Raw genomic sequence first — 19,869 nt, forward strand, 5'->3', positions numbered from 1 at the left:
CAGCAGTGACAGTGTTATAGTCACCTTTAGATGGCAGCATTGTGACATAAAAGAACAGTGTGTGTTAGCACTGACTCTTGTTTTCAAGCAGGGACACGCTGGCAAACTTCACATGTTGCTGATCTTTGTTGTTTCTTCTGTGAATTCAAGATTGCACTTGTAACCAGACCAGCTGCCAGATGTCAAGAATAGATTATATTTATTCATAAATAGATCACACCAGCCTTCAGTCAGTGATTGGAAATAAGCAGTCTTGTTTGGAGGTAATAAATGCAGAACACATGCTTACAGAGACATTTCCGTAGTACAGGAATGAAGCTGACAGTAAGACCCCATCTGAGGCCTTCTTCCTGTTTATATCATCCAGTAAAAGAGTACAAGAGTGTCAATGAAGCTGTCACCCCTCGTCATCACTGCATCAGTTCAGGTAATCCGAGACAGATTTTAGCAAAAAAAAAAACAAGAAAACCCCAATATATTAAACTGCATTGCAAAAAAAGATTCAGGTTAAAATTGGTTAAAAATGCAAACCACTCCACCGTCATGGTGCTAAAATCTGTTCAGAATCCAGTGAACATGGATCTACTGTCAGTTCATTTAACCGTACTTGTTACGAGAAAACTGTTTCTATCGAGTCAAGGAAGAGCAGTTTAGGATTAGGGAACAATCAGACAGGATTTACATGAATGTTTTTTGACAGTAGATATTCTGGAGAAGTATCTGACATTGTGTGTAGTTTGTATTGTTTGTAACGGTGGGCAACATTCCCTTCAAACTGCATGTACAGGCTGTTTTACAGCCCAAATTCCAAAAAGCCAGGACACTGTGTAAAACACAAAGTGAACAGAATGTAATCATTTGCTGAATCCTTTTTGACACGCGACTGAAAACAGAACAAATACAGTACACATATATTTCACGTTTAACCTCATCGATGTCATTGATTTTTGTAAATATATGCTTATTCTGAATTTGATGCCAGCAACACACTTAAGACAAATTGGGTTAGGGTTACAACAAAAGTTATGTACTGCTCAAAAACACCTGTTTGTACTATTCCACAGGTAAACAAGGTTGACTGCTAACAGGTGATAGTAACATGACTAGGTATGAAAGGAGCATCCTTGAAAACCTCAGTCACAAGCAAGGATGAGGTAAGGTTCACCACTGTGAGACACATAGAAGATATTACAACAAGTTTTCCATTCCAATTCCATTCTGTTTTCATTTATGTTTTACACACTGACTCCACTTTTTTAGAACCTTGTGTTGTACCTTATGAGGTGATTCAAAAGACATTTTACATGTCTATCAGAAAGAGACAAACATTAGTTTAGAGTTTCTGGTTATTAATGTTCATTACATTATTGGTAACATTTATTGCTTAAATTATGTTTATATATATATATATTATTCAGAAATGAGTCTTTTAATTAGAAATTATTGGAAGTTAAAAGTAAATTTTCTGACTATTTTTCCCACCATCCCTTTTCCATATCCCACATATCACCTTTCACCAAACACAATCAAAAACCACCAAGTAACATCTGCATTAAAGCAATTAAATCAGTAATTTAGCAAGTCTGAAACCCAACCACAAAGTGGAATACAAGGAGGATTTCTGAATTTGAATACTGTACAAAAATAAAACCAATGTTTAAAGCCTAGGTATTTAATACTAAAGGGAAAGCACTCTCAAAGCACAGTTTTGCTAACTTTCAACCTGCAGATTTTTTTTTGTTTTATTTTAGAAAGATGAATATCAATACAGTAACTATTCAAACTGCCTATACGCACCTACATACTCAAAACCCCTCAGCCAATCACTTCACTAACACATTCTTCCTGTTGCATAAATAATATGTGTTTTTTGGGTGTAATGTTATTTAGCTGCTGATCAGCCTGTGATTACCATCAACACATACACGTTTGTTTAGAGGACCGATAGTACATTGCCACATCTGGCTATATGGTTTTAAATGATGCTTGCTGACTGTTCTGTGCTGTAAAGACCCACTGCAGGCTAAACTGTGAAACAACACACGTAATAAGGCTGGAGAAGGACAGCAGACTATCAGAGTTTCCATCTGTTGATGCAAACTGACAGAAATATCAGACAACAGAGGTTTCTTTGGTAGGTGTGATGATGATGATTGCAGTAGGCCGTAAACATGACTTATCTTCGGTGCTCTTGTAAGCAGGAAGCTGAAAACTAGACATCAACTGTATAAAATAATGCTTCAAGTCCATCAAAAGTCACCGTGAGGAAATCTCTGTGTTAACGAGACATCAGTTGGTACAAAAATGGAAACGTGAAGTAAATATATTCAGCCTTTACAGATGATGATACAAGGTGAACACAGCAGGGCTAACCAAAGTTATATGACCTCCACTCAACATGAGTCTTGAACTAAAAACAAGCTCTCCCTAACTGTATACCGTGGGAAAATAGCACTAACTTTGCACTTCACAAAGGTAAAACAAGGTCAAATTTCCCTTGATGGAAAGGATCTTGTTTTTTATATATTAACAGTATTGCACATCAAGATAAACTTCTTCTACAGAGTGTGGGAGTCAAATAGCTAACCAGACTTCACTGTCACTACAGGGTTAGCTCAAATGGTCCCATCGCCTTTACAACTACTGTAAAAGTAACTACGGCAAAGTGACAGCTGTTCCACACAGAAGTTGATTGTAGCTATTAGCATTATTTGGCTGCTATATTATAAAATCAGTAACCCTACCAACTCCATTACTTACTTATATCATTACAATTTACCCTTAATTTATAGTAACTGGACAATAAAACTTTATTGGTGCTCTCATGGCTGGACAGGAATGGTAACATGACCGCACTGTTTATGGACGTATGTTCACACTTCTTACAAAAAACTGTCATTCAGGCCTTTCAACAGGGCACCAACATCTCTCTTGGGTCAAATAGCAACCAATTCTTGGCATCTTCTTAAAAAAATCAGATGTTGGTTGTATACAACATCACAATTCAGGGAAGTTGGGGAAATTGTCAAACAGTTACAAGTGTGCTAAATTAATTGTCCTATTCTTTGCCGAGACTGTTAACACGTGCGTAACTCTACGTGACAAATTCCATGAACTTAAAAACATTATAAAATTCTATAATTTGTAAATATGATTTGACTCAACTGATCTACATTCAGTAAGTGCTGCTCTCACCGTGAGATACTGGTTCAACTCAAAACAGCAGTCTTCAATAGCAGCAGCCATAATGGCCTTTGACAATAATGAATGTTGTTGTTGGCTGTAAAATCTAAAAATTAGATAAGCTTGAATGGCTCCCCAATCTCAACACATCTTTTCTCCAAACTTCACTCACACAGCACTCACCTCAACATATCAGGTCATTCTGTCTTATGATAATGTGGCAACATATAAATTAATACAAAAATAAAGGCAACTGTTATCTGTGGTTGATTAAGTCTGTAGTCAGAGCTTGTTTGTCCCTTGCAGTGTTTACATTAATCCCTGTTACGCTGACTTCCTGTCAAAATAAAATGCCTTGAAATGACCTGAATATCCAAAGTAAAATGTGATTTCCTTTCCTCGCAGTGATGGTCAAACATAACAAGCAAGGCTCTGGCTCGTGACAGGAACTCCTTTTTGGGAGAAGCTGAGTTGATGTTGGGAATAGGGCTGCCATCCTTTTCCTATTCTCTCCTGCCACCCTCTTCCCTGGCCTATCTGTTGCACGTGTCCCATCCCCATCAGTGGAGGCCTGTGTTGTACCATTCAGTCAACTTTCACCTCACTTCACTTGCTGATGAGGAAACCTCCCATCCAACGTAATTTACAGGCGAACCAGCGCCGCAGAGGGCAGAAGTATTCAAAGTGGAACTGCTGGAATTCAGGTGTCTTGCGGATGTCTCTCAGGAAGGCAATGTCCAGGTCTGACTCTGTCAGCATGATGAGGAGTAGCAGCAGGGCGAACAGCAGTCCGATGGTGACCAAGAACAAACGTAACACGCTCAGAATGAACTTGTTCAGCTCCTCTACATCGCCTGGTGGTGATGGCCTGCTCCTGACCACACGCACTGCTCTCCTGCCGGAAGTAAAATCGCCCGCTTGCCTCTCCTTTGATGCGGCGGCCTCTGACTCCTTCTCCTCGTCGATGCTGCATGGAGCACCATTGAGGTGTCGGGCCAAGGACATCTCCATCCCATGCTCGGCCACGGGCGTAGGCAGCACACTGTCTGAGGGGCTGTAGGCCTCGTCTGAGATGACTGCTGACGTGCTCGCCTCGGTTCCGTCCACCATCTGGCCTCGAGAGGACATAAAGGACTCACCATGGGAGACGGAGCGCACAGGCGTGGAGTGGGCGCTGTCTCGAAGGGACTCCAGACCTAACAATACACAGCAGAGGAAAACCTGTTCATAAGGGAGATAATGACTGGGAGGTGTTGTTGCACAACACGCTGACATATAAAGAGAATTTCTGATGTGACTTTGTCATACTTGTAAGACTCATGAAAAATGTGCGATTCCAAGAGGGTACATGTTACATTTTGTCTTAAAGGGCAAAAGGCTTGTCCTTTCTTTCTCAGTGTAAAAACTGAAGTACAAACGAATTGTGACAATATATGAGGAAGAGTATTTAAAGAAAACACTTCAACAAACACACTCAGCAGCTTATACTTTTTTGTGAGGCAGTAAACTGGGAAAAATTATTATGAACAAGCTCTCCCCCCGTCACATGTTGGAAACTTAGAGTACTAGACAATACTGTGGCATCTCTGTGTTTTTGCCTTATCACAATGACATATAAATAGTAGTATTTTTAGTATTTGATTACCCCAAAAACACAACAGATAAAAAGTAGTAGAATGAGAAGTGAAATTAAAGAACGGCTCCACTTTGAAATGAACAAGCCTGTCAAATTTACCTATGGTGAAACCCTGTCATGTCATTGACATAAAATTATACATTACTCACAGTCTAAAATAGTAAATTTGAAATAAATCAAACATTTTTAATGTTTTTACAGTGACATCAAACATGATAGAAGGAGGACTGTATTAATACTATTTAACAGATGAAAACAATCCCAAAAGTTTTCTAATTATTTATCAGAAATTAGAAATAATTTCTTTCCGGGCACATAAAAACACCATCATGGTTTTCTGATTCCGTATTTTTTGTTGCTTTCAGTTCTGTAAACTTAAAAAAAAAACTTAAAAAAAAAGAGCTTAGCACGAATCATTGCTGCAAATGCGCGACTATATAGAACCTGCCCCTGTTTTTAAACACTTAAATAAATATAGGTTTAGGCAAAATTATGGTCAGTCTCTTTGATTGTGAGCTTGGCTTCCTGGGTTTCCAGAACATTCAAGTACATGGTCCTCTGGTGGACACTGTGCCAATGTTAAGTACTCAGATGGCTCCAGAAGAAAAGTAGGGAGTTGTTTTTATTGGCCAGCTTGTCATAAGAAACTGTTCTTTTCCTTCCTGTCATTTTTATATGAAATACGTACAAGTGGCAACTCCAAGCTTAATGAAACATAAGAACAACATCCTCTAAGTGCCATTACACAGCTTGATCCCCCTCTTCTCTGGAAGCTGGCCAATGACAATGCACTCTTCTACATGTTGATATCCACTGCATTCAACTATAATATATTGTTAGATAATTGGCATCAGAGAAACACCACTGTGAAATATTCAGCTAATTGTTCCAAAACTGTTCTTCAAGAGAGAGTCATTCAACTTGAAAATTTTCAGAGCTACTATGTTCAAATGTGGCAACAACTGCACTCTAGAAGTCCTGCGTGACAAAGCCAGCCCCGGTTTTACCTGCATGATTTATTGGTGGGTTGCAGCCATGAAGCTGGGGTGGGACAGCTAGCCTGGAAGGTGTCCTGGAACTCTGTTCCAACCCAGAACCAGGGGCTGAGGTAGAAGAGCCCCCGGGGAGGGCGGGGAACAGCGGTAGGACCCCCAGAGCCTTGCCCAAGAGCCGGGGTCCCAAAGATAGCACACGTACCTTCACATCTCGATAGCAATGGTTAATCATGCGCAAGTGAACGTTCACCTTCGTCTTGATCCGGATCAGACACTTCACCATAGTTCAACAGAGAACAAAAATCACCTGTGTAACCCTGACTGTATTCCACCACTCTTTCTCTTTATCTCTGACTTCTCTGACACCGCCTCTCCTCTCTCTATCTTCCTGCTGTCTGGCTTTGTCTCCGACTGCTGCTGGCTAACTAAGCAGCCCTCCCTCCTTCTCCACAGTGGTTCCCCACATGCTGGGAGGCAGGCAGGCTGACAGTGGTAGATAAATGGAAAGACAGAGATTGAAAAACACGAGCTGAGGAATGTGGTCCACTTATGCCACAGTTCACCTCGTCCTTCCCTGCTGTCAGCTGTGACACACAAGGCATGGCCCCTGACAGCAGGAGCTATTTTCAGGCTGAGATATTATTACCAATGGACATACCGACACAGACAGAGCAACAGGACAAAACACAGGGGGTTTGTTTTAGTGCTGCAACAGAGGGGTGTAATGTCAGAGCCTGCTCTCCAAGTCTTTGACAAGCAGGGAGGCCTGTTTGACAAAGACCTTTTTTCATTTGGGAACAGACTACACAATAAGTTTGTTTAGTTTAAGCCAGGCTGGTCAACTGAGAGCAAACATACTCGCAGCAGCAGCATTGGTAAAAGGTTAATAGCCTGTTGGAGGAAAGAGGGGACAGTAAGTGCCCTTTATAAACTGACAGGATGACTTTCTCATGTCAAAATAATGCCCACAGTCACTGGCTGATGGGTGCTTGTTGAATGTGTGTGTGTGCGTTTCAGAAAGCGCACATCCAAGGGAGAATAAGACATCACAAAGTGAAGAGAGTATGACATAGAGATGCTATTTTGTCTAAACAGGGTATGTGTGAGTGTATTAAAGGTGTGTGTATATCACACAAGTCACATGGACTAAGAAAGTGATTCTCAGTTCCCAAGTTATATGTGAAAGGATTCTGGAGTAACTCTCCGACAAATTTAAATAAAGATTTGACACACAACACTAGGTGCTGTGCTTGGGAGTGCATGAAAACCAGTTAGCAGGTGAGCTGAGAAGTCTAAACATTTAGCTAAAGGTAATGCGTTTAAGTAGTTGGCTAAAAGCAGGCCACATCACTCAGAGACTGGACTAAAAGACAAGCAGGTTTACTGAGTGAACACCTGCTTCATAATGAGAAAGGTGGCCTCATGCTCACTCCCTCAGCCCATATGTTATTCTTTTCCAGTATTTCTCTGTTCTTTTGAGTTTGTGTTTTACCCTCCATGATGGAAATGTGCACAGCTCTCCGTCGGGTCCTGGGCACACTGGTCAAACGAGGGCCATGGGTGATGGATGGACAGCTCCTACTTGGTACCATGCCAGCCCTGGACAAAGACACACACACACGCGTGTGTCCATGTGACCAATACTTAAAATGCATAAATCATCATTAGCCTGCCTTTCAGGCCATTTAATGGAACAATTTCATGAGAATCCTGACCTGTGTATCTCGGGGGGGTCTCTCTTAATTTTTGCACTTTGTTCCATTACCTCTTTAGCAACTTTTCCACTGAGAAAACAAACAAACAAGAAAATCTGTTAATATGTGATTTATACAAAACATGAACACTAAAAGAAACTATAGCAAGTTTTAGCCAAGGCTGTCCTGCATATGTAAATATGTACTTGTGTGTACTAATGTGTGCATATAAAGTATTACAGATACCTGTATCTAAAGCGACTACCCTTGAAGAAGAGATTACTGCTGGACACAGTGCGGACTTGACTCGACTTCTCCAGCCTATGAGTAAAAGGAAAGAGGAAACATCAAAGAACATAAATGTCACAATGTCCTTTCTGACATTTTGTGTTTCAGGTCTTGTGACTCACTTGTAGAAGGCCTGATTTTCGACTCCACACTTCCACAGATGCTTACAGGCCTCAGGTGTAGGTGCAAAGTATGTCAGTATGATTTTCTTATCCTGTAACAAATCCCATACAGTAATTCATACATACATGATATGATTGCCAAGGCATTTTCATCATGTCATGAGAAAATTTGCTCTAGGATTTACTGCACTCTGGGCTACAGGATATTAGGACGGATCAGTCCACACATACTAACCGATTCTCAGAGAGCGGCTTTACTTTGCTCTTCTGCTTGCTAAAAGCCACAACCAATACACATTTTTGCCCAGTAATTTCCCATTTACTTCACTATTAAAGACATATTACACTGACTTCCTGGTGGTAGTGTCTCTGTGCATAAAACAAGGCCGCACTCATTTAACTTGCTGAGCTCCATTGTCTAGAAAAGGCAGCGTTTTAATAATGCATACACATACCTCCTTCTGATTTGCATATATATGGAATGTCTTTGCTTCAAACTTGAGTTTGGTCACCTCCTCCCTGAGTTTGAGACACAAAGACAGATGAACAAAGGACAGGCAGACAGAGGGGAAAATGGTGACAAATGGAAATGAAGACAAGGTGAAAAAGCAAAGCCAGAAGAAACAGCAAATAAACAGAACAAAGAGAGAGATGAAGGCAGGAAGGCAGGATGGAGTGACAGAAACGAATAAAGGTGGTAAAATATTAATTGTGGCCACAGGCAAATTAATGAGGCAAATGTATTTCATTTTTCTGTTGAAAAGTCTAGACACATTGATTCCAGTACAAGACAACAGATTTCTACAAAAGCCCAACTCCAAGCAGCTCTGGCCAGCTTCACAGCTGGTTGACTCAGATGTCCTTGTTTGAAAAGGTTATTAAAATCCTCTTGTATGGATCAGTGGTTATGTTTTATTTATTGTGGACTCCTTTAACTCATATTTTACTAAATTTGCAGATGAATGTAGTCCTTCCTCCAAGTCCTTCCTTCCTACAGCAAACACATACAACAATGCTGGTAGTCCAAAAAGGCAACCGGTCATGTCAATGAAAAGTTGCTCACTGAGCAAAAAGCGAACTCTTGGTAGATTAACAGTAAATGTATAGTATAAGTGTTTATGTTATCATAACTGAATGAGTAGTGTCCAGATGTCCAGCGATCTGGACATTTTCTTAATGGTCTTAAAGCTGTTTCTTAACTAACAGACAGGTATGGCAACATGCCAGGACCTGCTGTAAGGATTCTGCACATAAGCCCACAGTGCTGCTCCTGACAGACTGGAGCCAAAGATGCAAAAGCTTCATTTTGTTTGGATTTTTTGGCTCCTGAACCACGTGGCTCAGTCACAATCTTTAGGTCAAATTGTATTTTCTAAAGACAAATTCATTGCACTCAAGTAGTTTCCACTGAGTCATGATCATTTTACATAATGTAAACTGTATGCACACACTATCCAAATATCTAAGTTTTCCCATTGGAACTACCGTACTCTAATACCTAGTAGGGTGTGTTGCATTTTTACATTTGAACTCTGTGGTATTAAGAATTTAGAAGACAATCAGACAAACAGTGTAATAGTTTTGCCATGCAAGCTCTTCAGAGAAATTTTTGGTTTTCTTTTGTCTTTGCTTGCACCTCAAGCATTTCTGTTATTTAAGGATAGAGTGTAGTTAAATTATACTGGATGACTTTTATTGTATGTCGACATAAAAACTTAAATTTATTCCTGCCTTCTTAGTTCCTTCCAGATGGTGCTTTTCGTATTTACCTTTTTAATGCAAACAGCTATGAAGTCTTGCTCACTACTGTGGGCAAACACACATGCTGTGGCCTTTAATCTAAACATGGTTATTATCTAGCACCACTTCCAGTTTTAGCTGTTCATCTGTACTCACCATTTGAGGAAATGGACCCTCCTGTTTCCTTGCAGCACAGTGAATCCAAAAGGAGTAAAAGCCAGAAAAGCTGGGTTTCCAGACACATCCTGACAGGCACACAATCCCATGTTTTTTTCTTATTGTAGAACCAGACTTTTAAATTACCATGACATTACACTGTATCTTCAAGGCAGCAGTACCAGGTCATTTTATGGTTTACTTTATAGTTCATCTCATATTTATTCCAAAAAGAACAAAGTGACTCGAATTGCATATTAAACACAAACTCATAAAAAAAAAAATACAACTCATATACACAGAAAAAATCTGAGTAGTCAAGACCACCTTGCATGGATGAGGGTCCACTCCATAAGTCTCCAGCATCTGAGCTTTCTGGAGGAAGTTGAGCTCTGATGTTTCAGGACTCTGACCTCTGAAAATAAATAAATAAATGAATAAAAATAAGTCCTTTAACTGGTTTCTGTCATGACCATCTATCAACACAGAGGATGTTATCACTTGATTGAAAGCTTGGGCTCATTTTTGATAAGTAAGCTGAAACTCATGATGTTTTGGTGGGAAAAGAGACAAAAAAAAGCATATGGCTTGTTGATTAGTGTTCAGAGTATTTATTGCAATATTGCAGTACTGTCATGGTTTTGCCAATAAGATAAAACTCACAGAGATGATAATGAGTAGCCCTTGAAAAGTTTTATGTTTTCTGTGTGAAGCCATGGACCATCCACTCTGCATCTGTACTCATTTAGGGCAGTGGTTCACCAACTATTTTTGTAAGATGTACAGCCACAGCCGTGTCAGATGATTTCAAGTACCCCTTCATCAATACTACCACAGGATTCTATTTAAGTATTAATCATATGAAAGTGGGTTTAATAGAGGATGTTACAGTATTACAATATGATTGAACTGTCAAATGTTTAGTTTTGTCGGAGAAAATGAGGAAAGTGTTTATTCATTACCTTCAGAGGTCGAGTTCAACAGTTTATCAGTTCATCATTACTTTCATCATTTAATTTCTTTTTCGAATTGGTTGAGTATCTCTATAATGTCTCCCATTACCCACTGTCAACAGCAGAAGTGCACCCTGGAGTGCTGCTGATTTAGGAAACCTAAAAAAACTCACCATGCATTATTATTATTATTATTATGACTAAAAATCTTTTTAGTTTAATTTACTGAGCAGGTGATAATCAAATATGGTCACTGTACTGAAAGAAAGCTAAAGTTGACTGATTTTTCAGAGACCTGGCTGATTCTATTTGTCTCCGGTCAAAGACTAAGGCAGTGACTAATCATCTTACAGCTGCTGTATTCAGAGACTGCAGACTGACCAAAGGAAAGATAAGATTAAACATCAGTCTTCTGTTTCATGAATACTTACTGAGACTGGTGTATGAATAGAATTAATCAAAAGGTGGAAATGAGCGATAGAGGGCAGTGTAGGATCAAGTCTCTAGCCACAATGTGTCCATCTGAGGTGTTGTATCTACTGTGTGTGTGTGTGTGTGTGTGTGTGTGTGTGTGTGTGTGTGTGACAGTGCATGCATGCAAAAGAAGAAGATAAACAGCAGTCCAAATCACTGAAATACATAGATTTTACTAACAAACAGGGTTAATTGATGGTCATTTCCTGAAAACTTACAGGGAGAACATTTCCGTACATATCAGAGAGTCTATAGAGAAAGGCCTGAAGGTAAGGCCTGTTAAAAAAATACTGTATCAAAGCAAAACCACACAAGAACCAAGTCAACAGAAGTGAAAGCTCAGCATATTAATTAGCTATGGAATTTCAAACCTATAGCTCTGCATATCTTTTCAGATTGTTTACTTGCAGATGTGTTCTGCAATGTGAATGTCAGATATCCTCTTTTGGTCAGACAGAATCAAAAATATCAAATTAAGCTAGTGTTGGTGGGCTTTACAAATAATTCCATCTGTGTATATATATATATATATATATATATATATATATATATATATATATATATATATATATATATATATATACACATATATATATATACACATATATACATATATATATTATAATACATTTTCCCCTTCAACCACCATAATACATTAGGTAATATATCGAGGTGTAGGACCAACAGTTATATGTGCTTATCAGACATCTGCACTGTGGCTCCTAAGGAAGTGATAGAGTACACAGGTACATGGGGGCATGGACAGGTGTCACCTTACATCAGCTCAGTCTTGTGAATCTCAGCAATCCGCCGCTCCAACTTCTCTGAGTGCTTGGGGAAGAACTGGAACTTGGAGCTGTAGCCTTCTGGGTGTTTCCCAGGGTCATAGTCACCGATTTCAGCTGGAAAATGGAAGAAAAGACACAACAAAGGCACGGTAGACTTATATATTTGATGATAACATTTTATTTTGCTTATGTAATTGAAAATTAAATTTCCTTATCAAACACCATAGATGTAGATGTTATAAACACCTGCCAGCTCTCTGCATCGCTGTAACCAGTTTAAACATCCTATAGTGTACTAAATACAGACATCAGGTTGCAGACAGTGGAGGAGCTATATGGAGACTTGCCTGCTCTCTGGGGGGGTATTGCTCAGGCAGCCATCGATGTTGACGGCCAATAACATCCCAGTTTATATGTGTAAGACATTGTGGATTAATATTTTCTGCCAATGAGACAACAAATGAAGATTTATTTATTTATTTATTTATTTATTTTACGTAAAAGGGAAGACTCAGGTGGCCACTGATCCATAACACTTTACTTCCTACAGTTAGCCAATGCTAAAGTTTACATCAAATTATTTTATTCCATGAATAAACAGATGTGTATATATATATATATATATAACAGTAGGATTTGGAACGAGCAAGCCGGGATCCAACACAAGTTGCTCCAGTACACTGTCTGGTGGTGTTTAGGGCCACAAACGCACATCCAGTAACATTTACATTCAGGGACTGGTTGAGAAGAAGTTGGCAGGAAAGCTGGCTGGTATGGTGTGTGCATCCCAATGCATCTCATCTCTCTGCATGTCGATGAGCCTAACACTGTCAAATAGAAACCTGGCATCTTCCAAAATGATCAGCTTTTTTTTTTTTTTCTACAAAACTGTCAAATTAACTCAAAAGAAAAGGCATAGACTGTTCAATGAAATCCATTAAATTTTAAAGTAATGATTGTTTAAAAAGGGCTATTTAAGGGGCTTATGGTTATTAAAATTTGAATTTCAATTCAAGATAAAAACAACAAATTCAGTTCAAAGTTCCCCCAACAAACAAAATAAGAGCAATACGAGCCTGTGCACATTAGCACACACTCACACAGTGAAGTACGCATATGCCACACATATACATATATATATATATATATATATATATATATATATATATATATATATATTTACACACGGAACACAGCTGGCAAGTGTTTATGAACAAGCCATGGTCATATGGAAGTCATACAGAGTGTGCAGAAAGTCACAAACATTACGGCTATTACACACACGTATGTGGTGGACATACCGGTAGCTCTCTCCTTCCTTTATCATACCTTGTAATATGTAGGCAGCCAGCAGAGCAGCATCTGATGTCTTGCACAGGAGTCGACCATGGTAGAGATCCCTCTTAACCTGCAGGAAGACGAGATATCTGTGGAGTGGAACACAGAGAAACTGATTCGGGTCATTATTTAAATTGGATCAGTATCAACATTCGTGTTCATGGCAACACGCATGGTGGAAGTCAAGGGAACCAGCTTTACTGGAAGTATATTTTATATACGCACTGAATGTTTCTTCTGCATTTAACTCATCCTTGGTTGAACACACATGCAACACTCAGCAAATTACATGCAGTGAAACACACAGGAGGAGTGGGTTGCCACTGTCAGGCGCCAGGGGAGCAAATCGTGGGGTTAAGTGCCTTGCTCAAGGGCACATCAGCGGGTACATTAGCCAGCCCTTGAGCAAGCCAGCCCTTGAGCAAGGATGGGTTAAATGTAGAGGAAAAATTCAGTGTGTGTATGTAAAAATACATATGTTGTCAATAAAGCCGATTCTTCTTCTTCTAAAAATAAAAAAATAAATAAATAACCAAAGTCAGTTGGTTCATCCTCTGGGAACCATGAATATTACTGTAGACTGGTGGACTAACCAGCTGATTGATTGAAAAATATGGGAAAAATATGATGACAAAATCATCACAATGGCTCATGAGACAGCTTCCCCGTGTTGACTATTCTGCTTCAGACAATATGCATGTGGGTCACACAGTGAAATGCAAAAAAAAAAAAAAAAGCAGCTAGTGACAATTCAAATCTAAGCTTATTTCACAACCCATTTATAATTAATCTATAATTACAATATAAAAAAAGCAATGAAGGACTGCAGAATTGGCAATCCAATGTTATCTATTGGAACATTAGACATGTAGCCTACCCTCGAGGCAGAACTTGACTAAAGGATAATCATTTTGAGAATTGACAATAATTTAAAACATGATTGCTGGCTCGCACCAAAGTCCAGTGGGAGCCACTCAATCTCCTGTTCTTGTCCACAATATCTAGAGACTACTCATATGTCAATTTTCCCACCCAGCATTCATTTCAAACACCTGTGAGTTGGCTCCTCTCCAAGCAGCAAAGCAATAAATAGTATAGCAGTACTGAGCTGAGATTTTTACATTACAGAATGCTCAAGTCATCACCTGATGATATTTTGTACGTAGTATTAATTATACACACTCTGTTCATTTATGGGAAATTCTCAGTGAAGCGAAGTGTGAAGTTTCACCGACAGTGTGCGGAGGTGCACTGGGACAAATATGGATCCTTCTGGTCAGTTCCTTAAATTTGTTTCATCACCAACATAAATCTATGCAATGTTGCTACCTTCAATGTTTTTGCTCATCTACTATGTATGTGTGTAAGTTTCCAGTCAGAACAGATGGAGACACTCTCCTTTGCCAGCACTCTGCTCTATCAAGAAGAGCTGGATTGCCAATAAGAGATTTCACTGTGTGGCAACCAGTCGGAGGATGTGATTTATAGGGATCTTTGCGCTCTGTAGCTCTCTGGCTCACTTCTCACTGCAGTTTGTTCAGCTGTCAAAGATGCCAGACACAGCACTGTGGCGGTGAGGAGCTTTATGACACTGCAGCTCATAGGGAAAACTCAAATCCTCCTGCACACAGGCTCACATGTGCGCTCTGGGATACTGTAGACCTGTGACTTGTCTTCATGTGTCCTCAATGAATGTTAATAGATTTCTTTTACTCTTAACTTTATCATGAAAAACTATCATAAAAGTATTTTCTAATTTCCCATTTTTTCAGTAAAGTAAGAAAGGCTACATGTGTGCAGGCCTACCGAAAGGACTCTAAGTTCTAAGACAAAATCAAACATTATTCTTTAAAGCCTCCACTAAGCTGCAGTGCTCGTCTCCATTTTTCAGTTATCTGAAAAGCTAGCAGGAGGGGCACAAAATAATGACAGTGAAATATGAGAATATTTTTGATCAGATTTTATGAGACAAGGAAGTTAATAGAAAGCCAAAAGACAGAGACATTCCCAGTGGTTCAGTGAAATCAGTCTCCAAGTGCTGTGGAGGATTTTTATGCTTTTTTGGTCTGCTCCACATCAGCAATTTTTGTGGTTATGACTTTCAAAATATAGAGAAGTGTGATGTAATTGTCCCTTGTTGAGTATAGGAAGCTTATTAACAGGTTGCCTGTGCTGAATTCTGTTTTAAAATAGACATCACCTTTTCCACATAATTTTTGATACCACCAGTGAGAGGTCAAATACACCACTTGTAAGCTTAAATGAATAACCAGAGCTGCAATAAGATAGAAAAACAATATCAGAAAAATCTCTAAGGATGTTCTGGTTGTCTGTGGAAAGATTGGTAAAAATATTTGGATGTTATTACTTGTCTGATTCAGAAAACGGCGTGCTCACTCAGCCCCTCAGAGAATATTGTTATCCTATTTGCTAAATTTGCATCATGTGAGCTCTGATTTGCAGAATGAGACAGTTTTCTCTTCCATTAATTTAAAAAATTTTCACCAAGCAAAACACTGTGACCCCTGTATTGGTGTACAAAAGCCCTTTTTGTCCTCAAAATTTGTCTGAAACTTGCAAGTCTTATTTGTACCTGTGACTCTGCCACCGGTTGCGATCTATGTGTAATCAGTGCTCACAAATAAATATAAAACTTGAACTGAACTTCAATCAATGTACAATGATACCACGTAATACCCTGTAAAGGCCAACTCCTTTAATTAAGGCATATGTTTACAGGTTGTAGGGAGTACTGCTACATATGTGAAAAAAGTTGTATCAAGCCTTTTGTGCCTCCACAAGAAAATAGCCTCAAATAATTGGCTGCATCATGTTGGTCAAACTGCACTGTGGGTAATGTGTGGAGATGTGGCTGTGCGAGAGTAACTTGCCAGCGTGGATTTTGTTTTGCATTTGGGAACAAATTATAGTGAAAGCCACTTCACTTTCAAACTGAACGTTAGCAATGACATTTATTTCATTCATTTCATAATCATCCACAGACAGTTTCTTGGTTCTAGCTGTTGTGCTAATAACATCGGTTAATTAATCGGTTAATTAGAAAAGCACAGTGAAGACAGACACAGCAAGTCTGCGAGGCCTCTAAATTTCAACAATAAAACTTTCCAATCATAAAATTAAAGTGTTAAATTCAGTGTAAAGTGGTCAAATTCAACCTTTTTCCCTGGTTGTTATTCATAATAATTCATTACAATGCATCAATATTTACTGATAGATTGAAATGAATAATTTTATCATGATAGATCTTTCAGCAATATCGCTCATTCCCATTTCTTGTTCTGCTGCACTGATTTTAAAAGCTGTCTAAACCGGTGGAGCACTCTTTTAAAGCATTTCTCAACCCTACTGCCATTCATATGCTTTGCTTATACAGTATCCAATTATTAGTTTAACCCAAATGGAAATGCTAAACAAATCACTGCAGAGGCCTACAATCGTCCGACAGCTCGCTTTTAAAACGTCGTCAGCGGGGAGAGAAAGAGCCATGAGAGGCAATGATTGTCAGACTGAATTTCACTTGCATCAATCCCTCAACCCCACAGTCCCCACCTGCGGCTCAACACGCTGTCTTACCTGGTGATTTCCTCTTTTAGGGCAGCAGGGTCAGGTGGGTAAAACTTGACACGCAAACACATTGTGAATGGAGGCTGGGCTGGGAAAGAAACACAAATATTGAAACTCTACCTGCACGACTGCATGATTAGGGTGATTTTTTTCTTTTGCTTTGTCTTTTTTACATTATATATTTAACCCATAATTATTCTGGAAAAATATGGACATTGGATTTAACCCACTAATCAAGGATGTTAAAAGAAATACTTACACTTCATTTGTTTGGCAATTGACTTTGTAAACTCCAGCCAATGCTGAAAAGGAAGAGAAAGACAAGTAAATACCTGCACTTTGGATGCGTTGCCACTAAACAGCCGGTCCGGGGTCTGATTGCTCCGCAGCAAAGTATAATTACTTGTAATCTATAGTTGGAAGCCACAGTAGAATTACTCCCATCTCCTTTCTTTCCGTTTGTTTTGACCCTCTCCAACTCACTATACAGAGAGGAGATGAAAGAAAGCTGTTTGGAAGATAATCAGGATAGAGCTGTTTTCTGTCGGTGTTAAACATAACAAGACACAACTGATTCTAATCAGTGAGATGATGACACGCTGAGAACAATGGGGCATCATGCTCACAATAGAGTAGCTGTAAAAACACAGTGATACTACAGTATGTTGACTTTAATTATTAGCATTTTTTTTAGCAACACCTGTATTCACATTGTCTTAAAATGTCTCTCAGCCGGTTGATAAAATTCAACTAGATCAGGAGAAGATGAAGAGAACAATCTGGAAAGTGGATAACATTTTCAAGTCTTGAAAGCATTTGTGATCTCACTAACAGTTTAAAAGTGCACAGTTAACAAATACTTACTCGAAGCCCTGCAAATTCATCAAGGACTGTATTAATTTCTGTAATTGATATTCATATTAATCAAAGGGGCTGGCCTTTTGCCAGCTTGCATAATTGACCCGCAGGCCAACCTACCTCTCTGGAATATTTATGAAGCAGAAAAAATAGATTAACAACATTTGTAAAAGTATCAGTCACTGCCTGGGGGACTTAATCGACAACTGCTCTACCTGGTGATGTACAGACTCTAAAAAAAGTGTTGAGTGTAAAAGTGTAGAGATGGTAAAGACTGACAATACAGCAAAGGTACAGAGCAAGTGGCAACAGATTGCTTCTTATCCTAACTAAACTGATTCTAATAAACACAGAGAGATGACAGAAAGAAGAACAAGAGACCAAATCATGAGTCACAGGGACAGCCCTGGATTTAACTGAATTAAATTCAACTGAAATCTAGTTGAATTTATTATTAAAGAAAATTCTACATTAATACTTACCCTCTGTTTGTCTGGGTCAACATATCTAATGCCAAAATAGTCTTTCTCCAGCAGGTTGAGATGGTGGCAGATGAGGTCAAACAAGTACTGGCCCTTGGCATCCCGCTAGAAGAGAAATGATATGAAAATATTTATTTAACCAACACGCTATTTAGGGTCATTAAAGAGGAGGAAAGAGGCAAAATTGCAACTTCATTTCACAGTACTCCACAGACTCATCCTCTCCATCTCAATATTTGCATATTCACAGGCACAGTTAATGAACCCCCAGCAGATCAATGGTTGGTATATATGGGAACACTTAGACGTCTACACTCGGCCCAGGCACAGAAAGGAAACGACATTGCACATTATAAAATAAAGGCATTTTAAACATACTGATAGTGTCATATTTTTTCCCTCTCATCAGGAACTCCATTTTTTAGAGCCTTTGAGTCCAAACGGCCACCAGAAAATGTTTTAATATTTCACTACCCTCAAGGGAGATATATGAGGGCTATCAAATATTCATATTGAGGCAGCAGTCACCTGTGAAAGCTTTGAGAAATTTCTGTTGCAGAAACAGACCTGAATATACACTCAGAGAGGGTGTAGGAAAAGGAAAGGCAGGCTGAAAAAGAGATGAAGTCCTTGTCATGCAATGCTGGACAAAAATGTAACCCTTCCAAATATATGAATATTTTTTGTATCTTCTTTTTTTTGTATCTTTTTTATCTATCAAGTTGTTCAGCTAATTAAATTCAAATGTAGCCTATGGTATGTTGTCTTGATAAGGTGTGGCAGTGAGTAGGGCAGAAAACAGGCCTGCCCTTGCATAAAGCTGAATCTGCTTCAACAAATCATTCATTTACAACAATAAAGGACAAGGAAACACAAGGCTGGGATTGAATGCATAATTAAACATGAGCCAGTAACTGCTGCTTAGATTACGACTGCATAGCCAGCAAAATTCAACTCTCAGCTCAGCCACTAACGTATATTAAAAGGAGGAGGCACAGAACCAGGTTGTTGACTATGAGTCAAACTCACCTAAGTCAGAACTGTGTTAAAGAGGCTACAAAACATGGTGTTCAGATGTGAGACATGTTTTCCTTTAAGGATGCACAATAAAGAAATAGCTTCCTTGATAATGAAGTTCCAGCAAATAACAGCCTATCATTGTAGGCACTGGTAAAGATGGTTAAGATGACACCCTTCAAGTTAGCTTCTCAGTCATGAAAAATAACTGGAAGTTAGTTCAGCATTTTGGGAAATATGCTTATTTGCTTTCTGGCTGAGAGTCTCGCACAAAGACAGGAAACAGTTAGCCTGCCTGTGTTGAAAGGTAACAAAATCCATCTAAAAGCATTGCTAATGCTCCCAAATTAACATATCTTGTGTATTTAATCCTTGGACTATTTCTTGGGTGGGAGCCATTGTCACCATGTCCCACTGTTTCCAGTCTAACTGTCTGTAGCTTTATATTTAATAGAAATATGTGAATGGGATTGTTATTCTCGTCTGTCAGCACAAAAGCACATAAGTATATTTCCCAAAAAGTGGAATTTTTACTTAAAACACAGCAAAGTTGCGCACTG

The 19,869-nt window shown here is 39.0% G+C and overlaps 1 protein-coding gene across 2 annotated transcripts in view; it reads right to left on the reverse strand.

Annotated features, from left to right (window-relative positions):
* Positions 1-182: 182 nt before the first annotated feature.
* The window catches only part of LOC124054751 (FERM domain-containing protein 5-like), a 65,606-nt gene continuing 45,919 nt past the window's right edge, over positions 183-19,869 (reverse strand). The window contains exons 2-14 of one of the 2 annotated variants that reach the window (XM_046381139.1): positions 18,293-18,397; positions 17,212-17,254; positions 16,962-17,040; positions 13,359-13,456; positions 12,020-12,143; positions 10,142-10,229; positions 9,815-9,903; positions 8,374-8,437; positions 7,919-8,010; positions 7,755-7,829; positions 7,530-7,598; positions 7,307-7,413; positions 183-4,379 (exon numbers count right to left, since the gene is read on the reverse strand). In XM_046381139.1, the coding sequence (XP_046237095.1) occupies positions 3,790-4,379; positions 7,307-7,413; positions 7,530-7,598; positions 7,755-7,829; positions 7,919-8,010; positions 8,374-8,437; positions 9,815-9,903; positions 10,142-10,229; positions 12,020-12,143; positions 13,359-13,456; positions 16,962-17,040; positions 17,212-17,254; positions 18,293-18,397 (1,623 nt within the window). In that variant the 3' untranslated portion in view covers positions 183-3,789. Of the gene's footprint in view, positions 4,380-7,306; positions 7,414-7,529; positions 7,599-7,754; positions 7,830-7,918; positions 8,011-8,373; positions 8,438-9,814; positions 9,904-10,141; positions 10,230-12,019; positions 12,144-13,358; positions 13,457-16,961; positions 17,041-17,211; positions 17,255-17,284; positions 17,513-18,292; positions 18,398-19,869 lie in introns of those variants that run through there. The other variant, XM_046381223.1, reaches the window with a different exon arrangement.

Source organism: Scatophagus argus, chromosome 1 (genome assembly GCF_020382885.2).
Source record: "Scatophagus argus isolate fScaArg1 chromosome 1, fScaArg1.pri, whole genome shotgun sequence".
In the NCBI taxonomy this organism is placed as follows: Eukaryota; Metazoa; Chordata; class Actinopteri; family Scatophagidae; genus Scatophagus; species Scatophagus argus.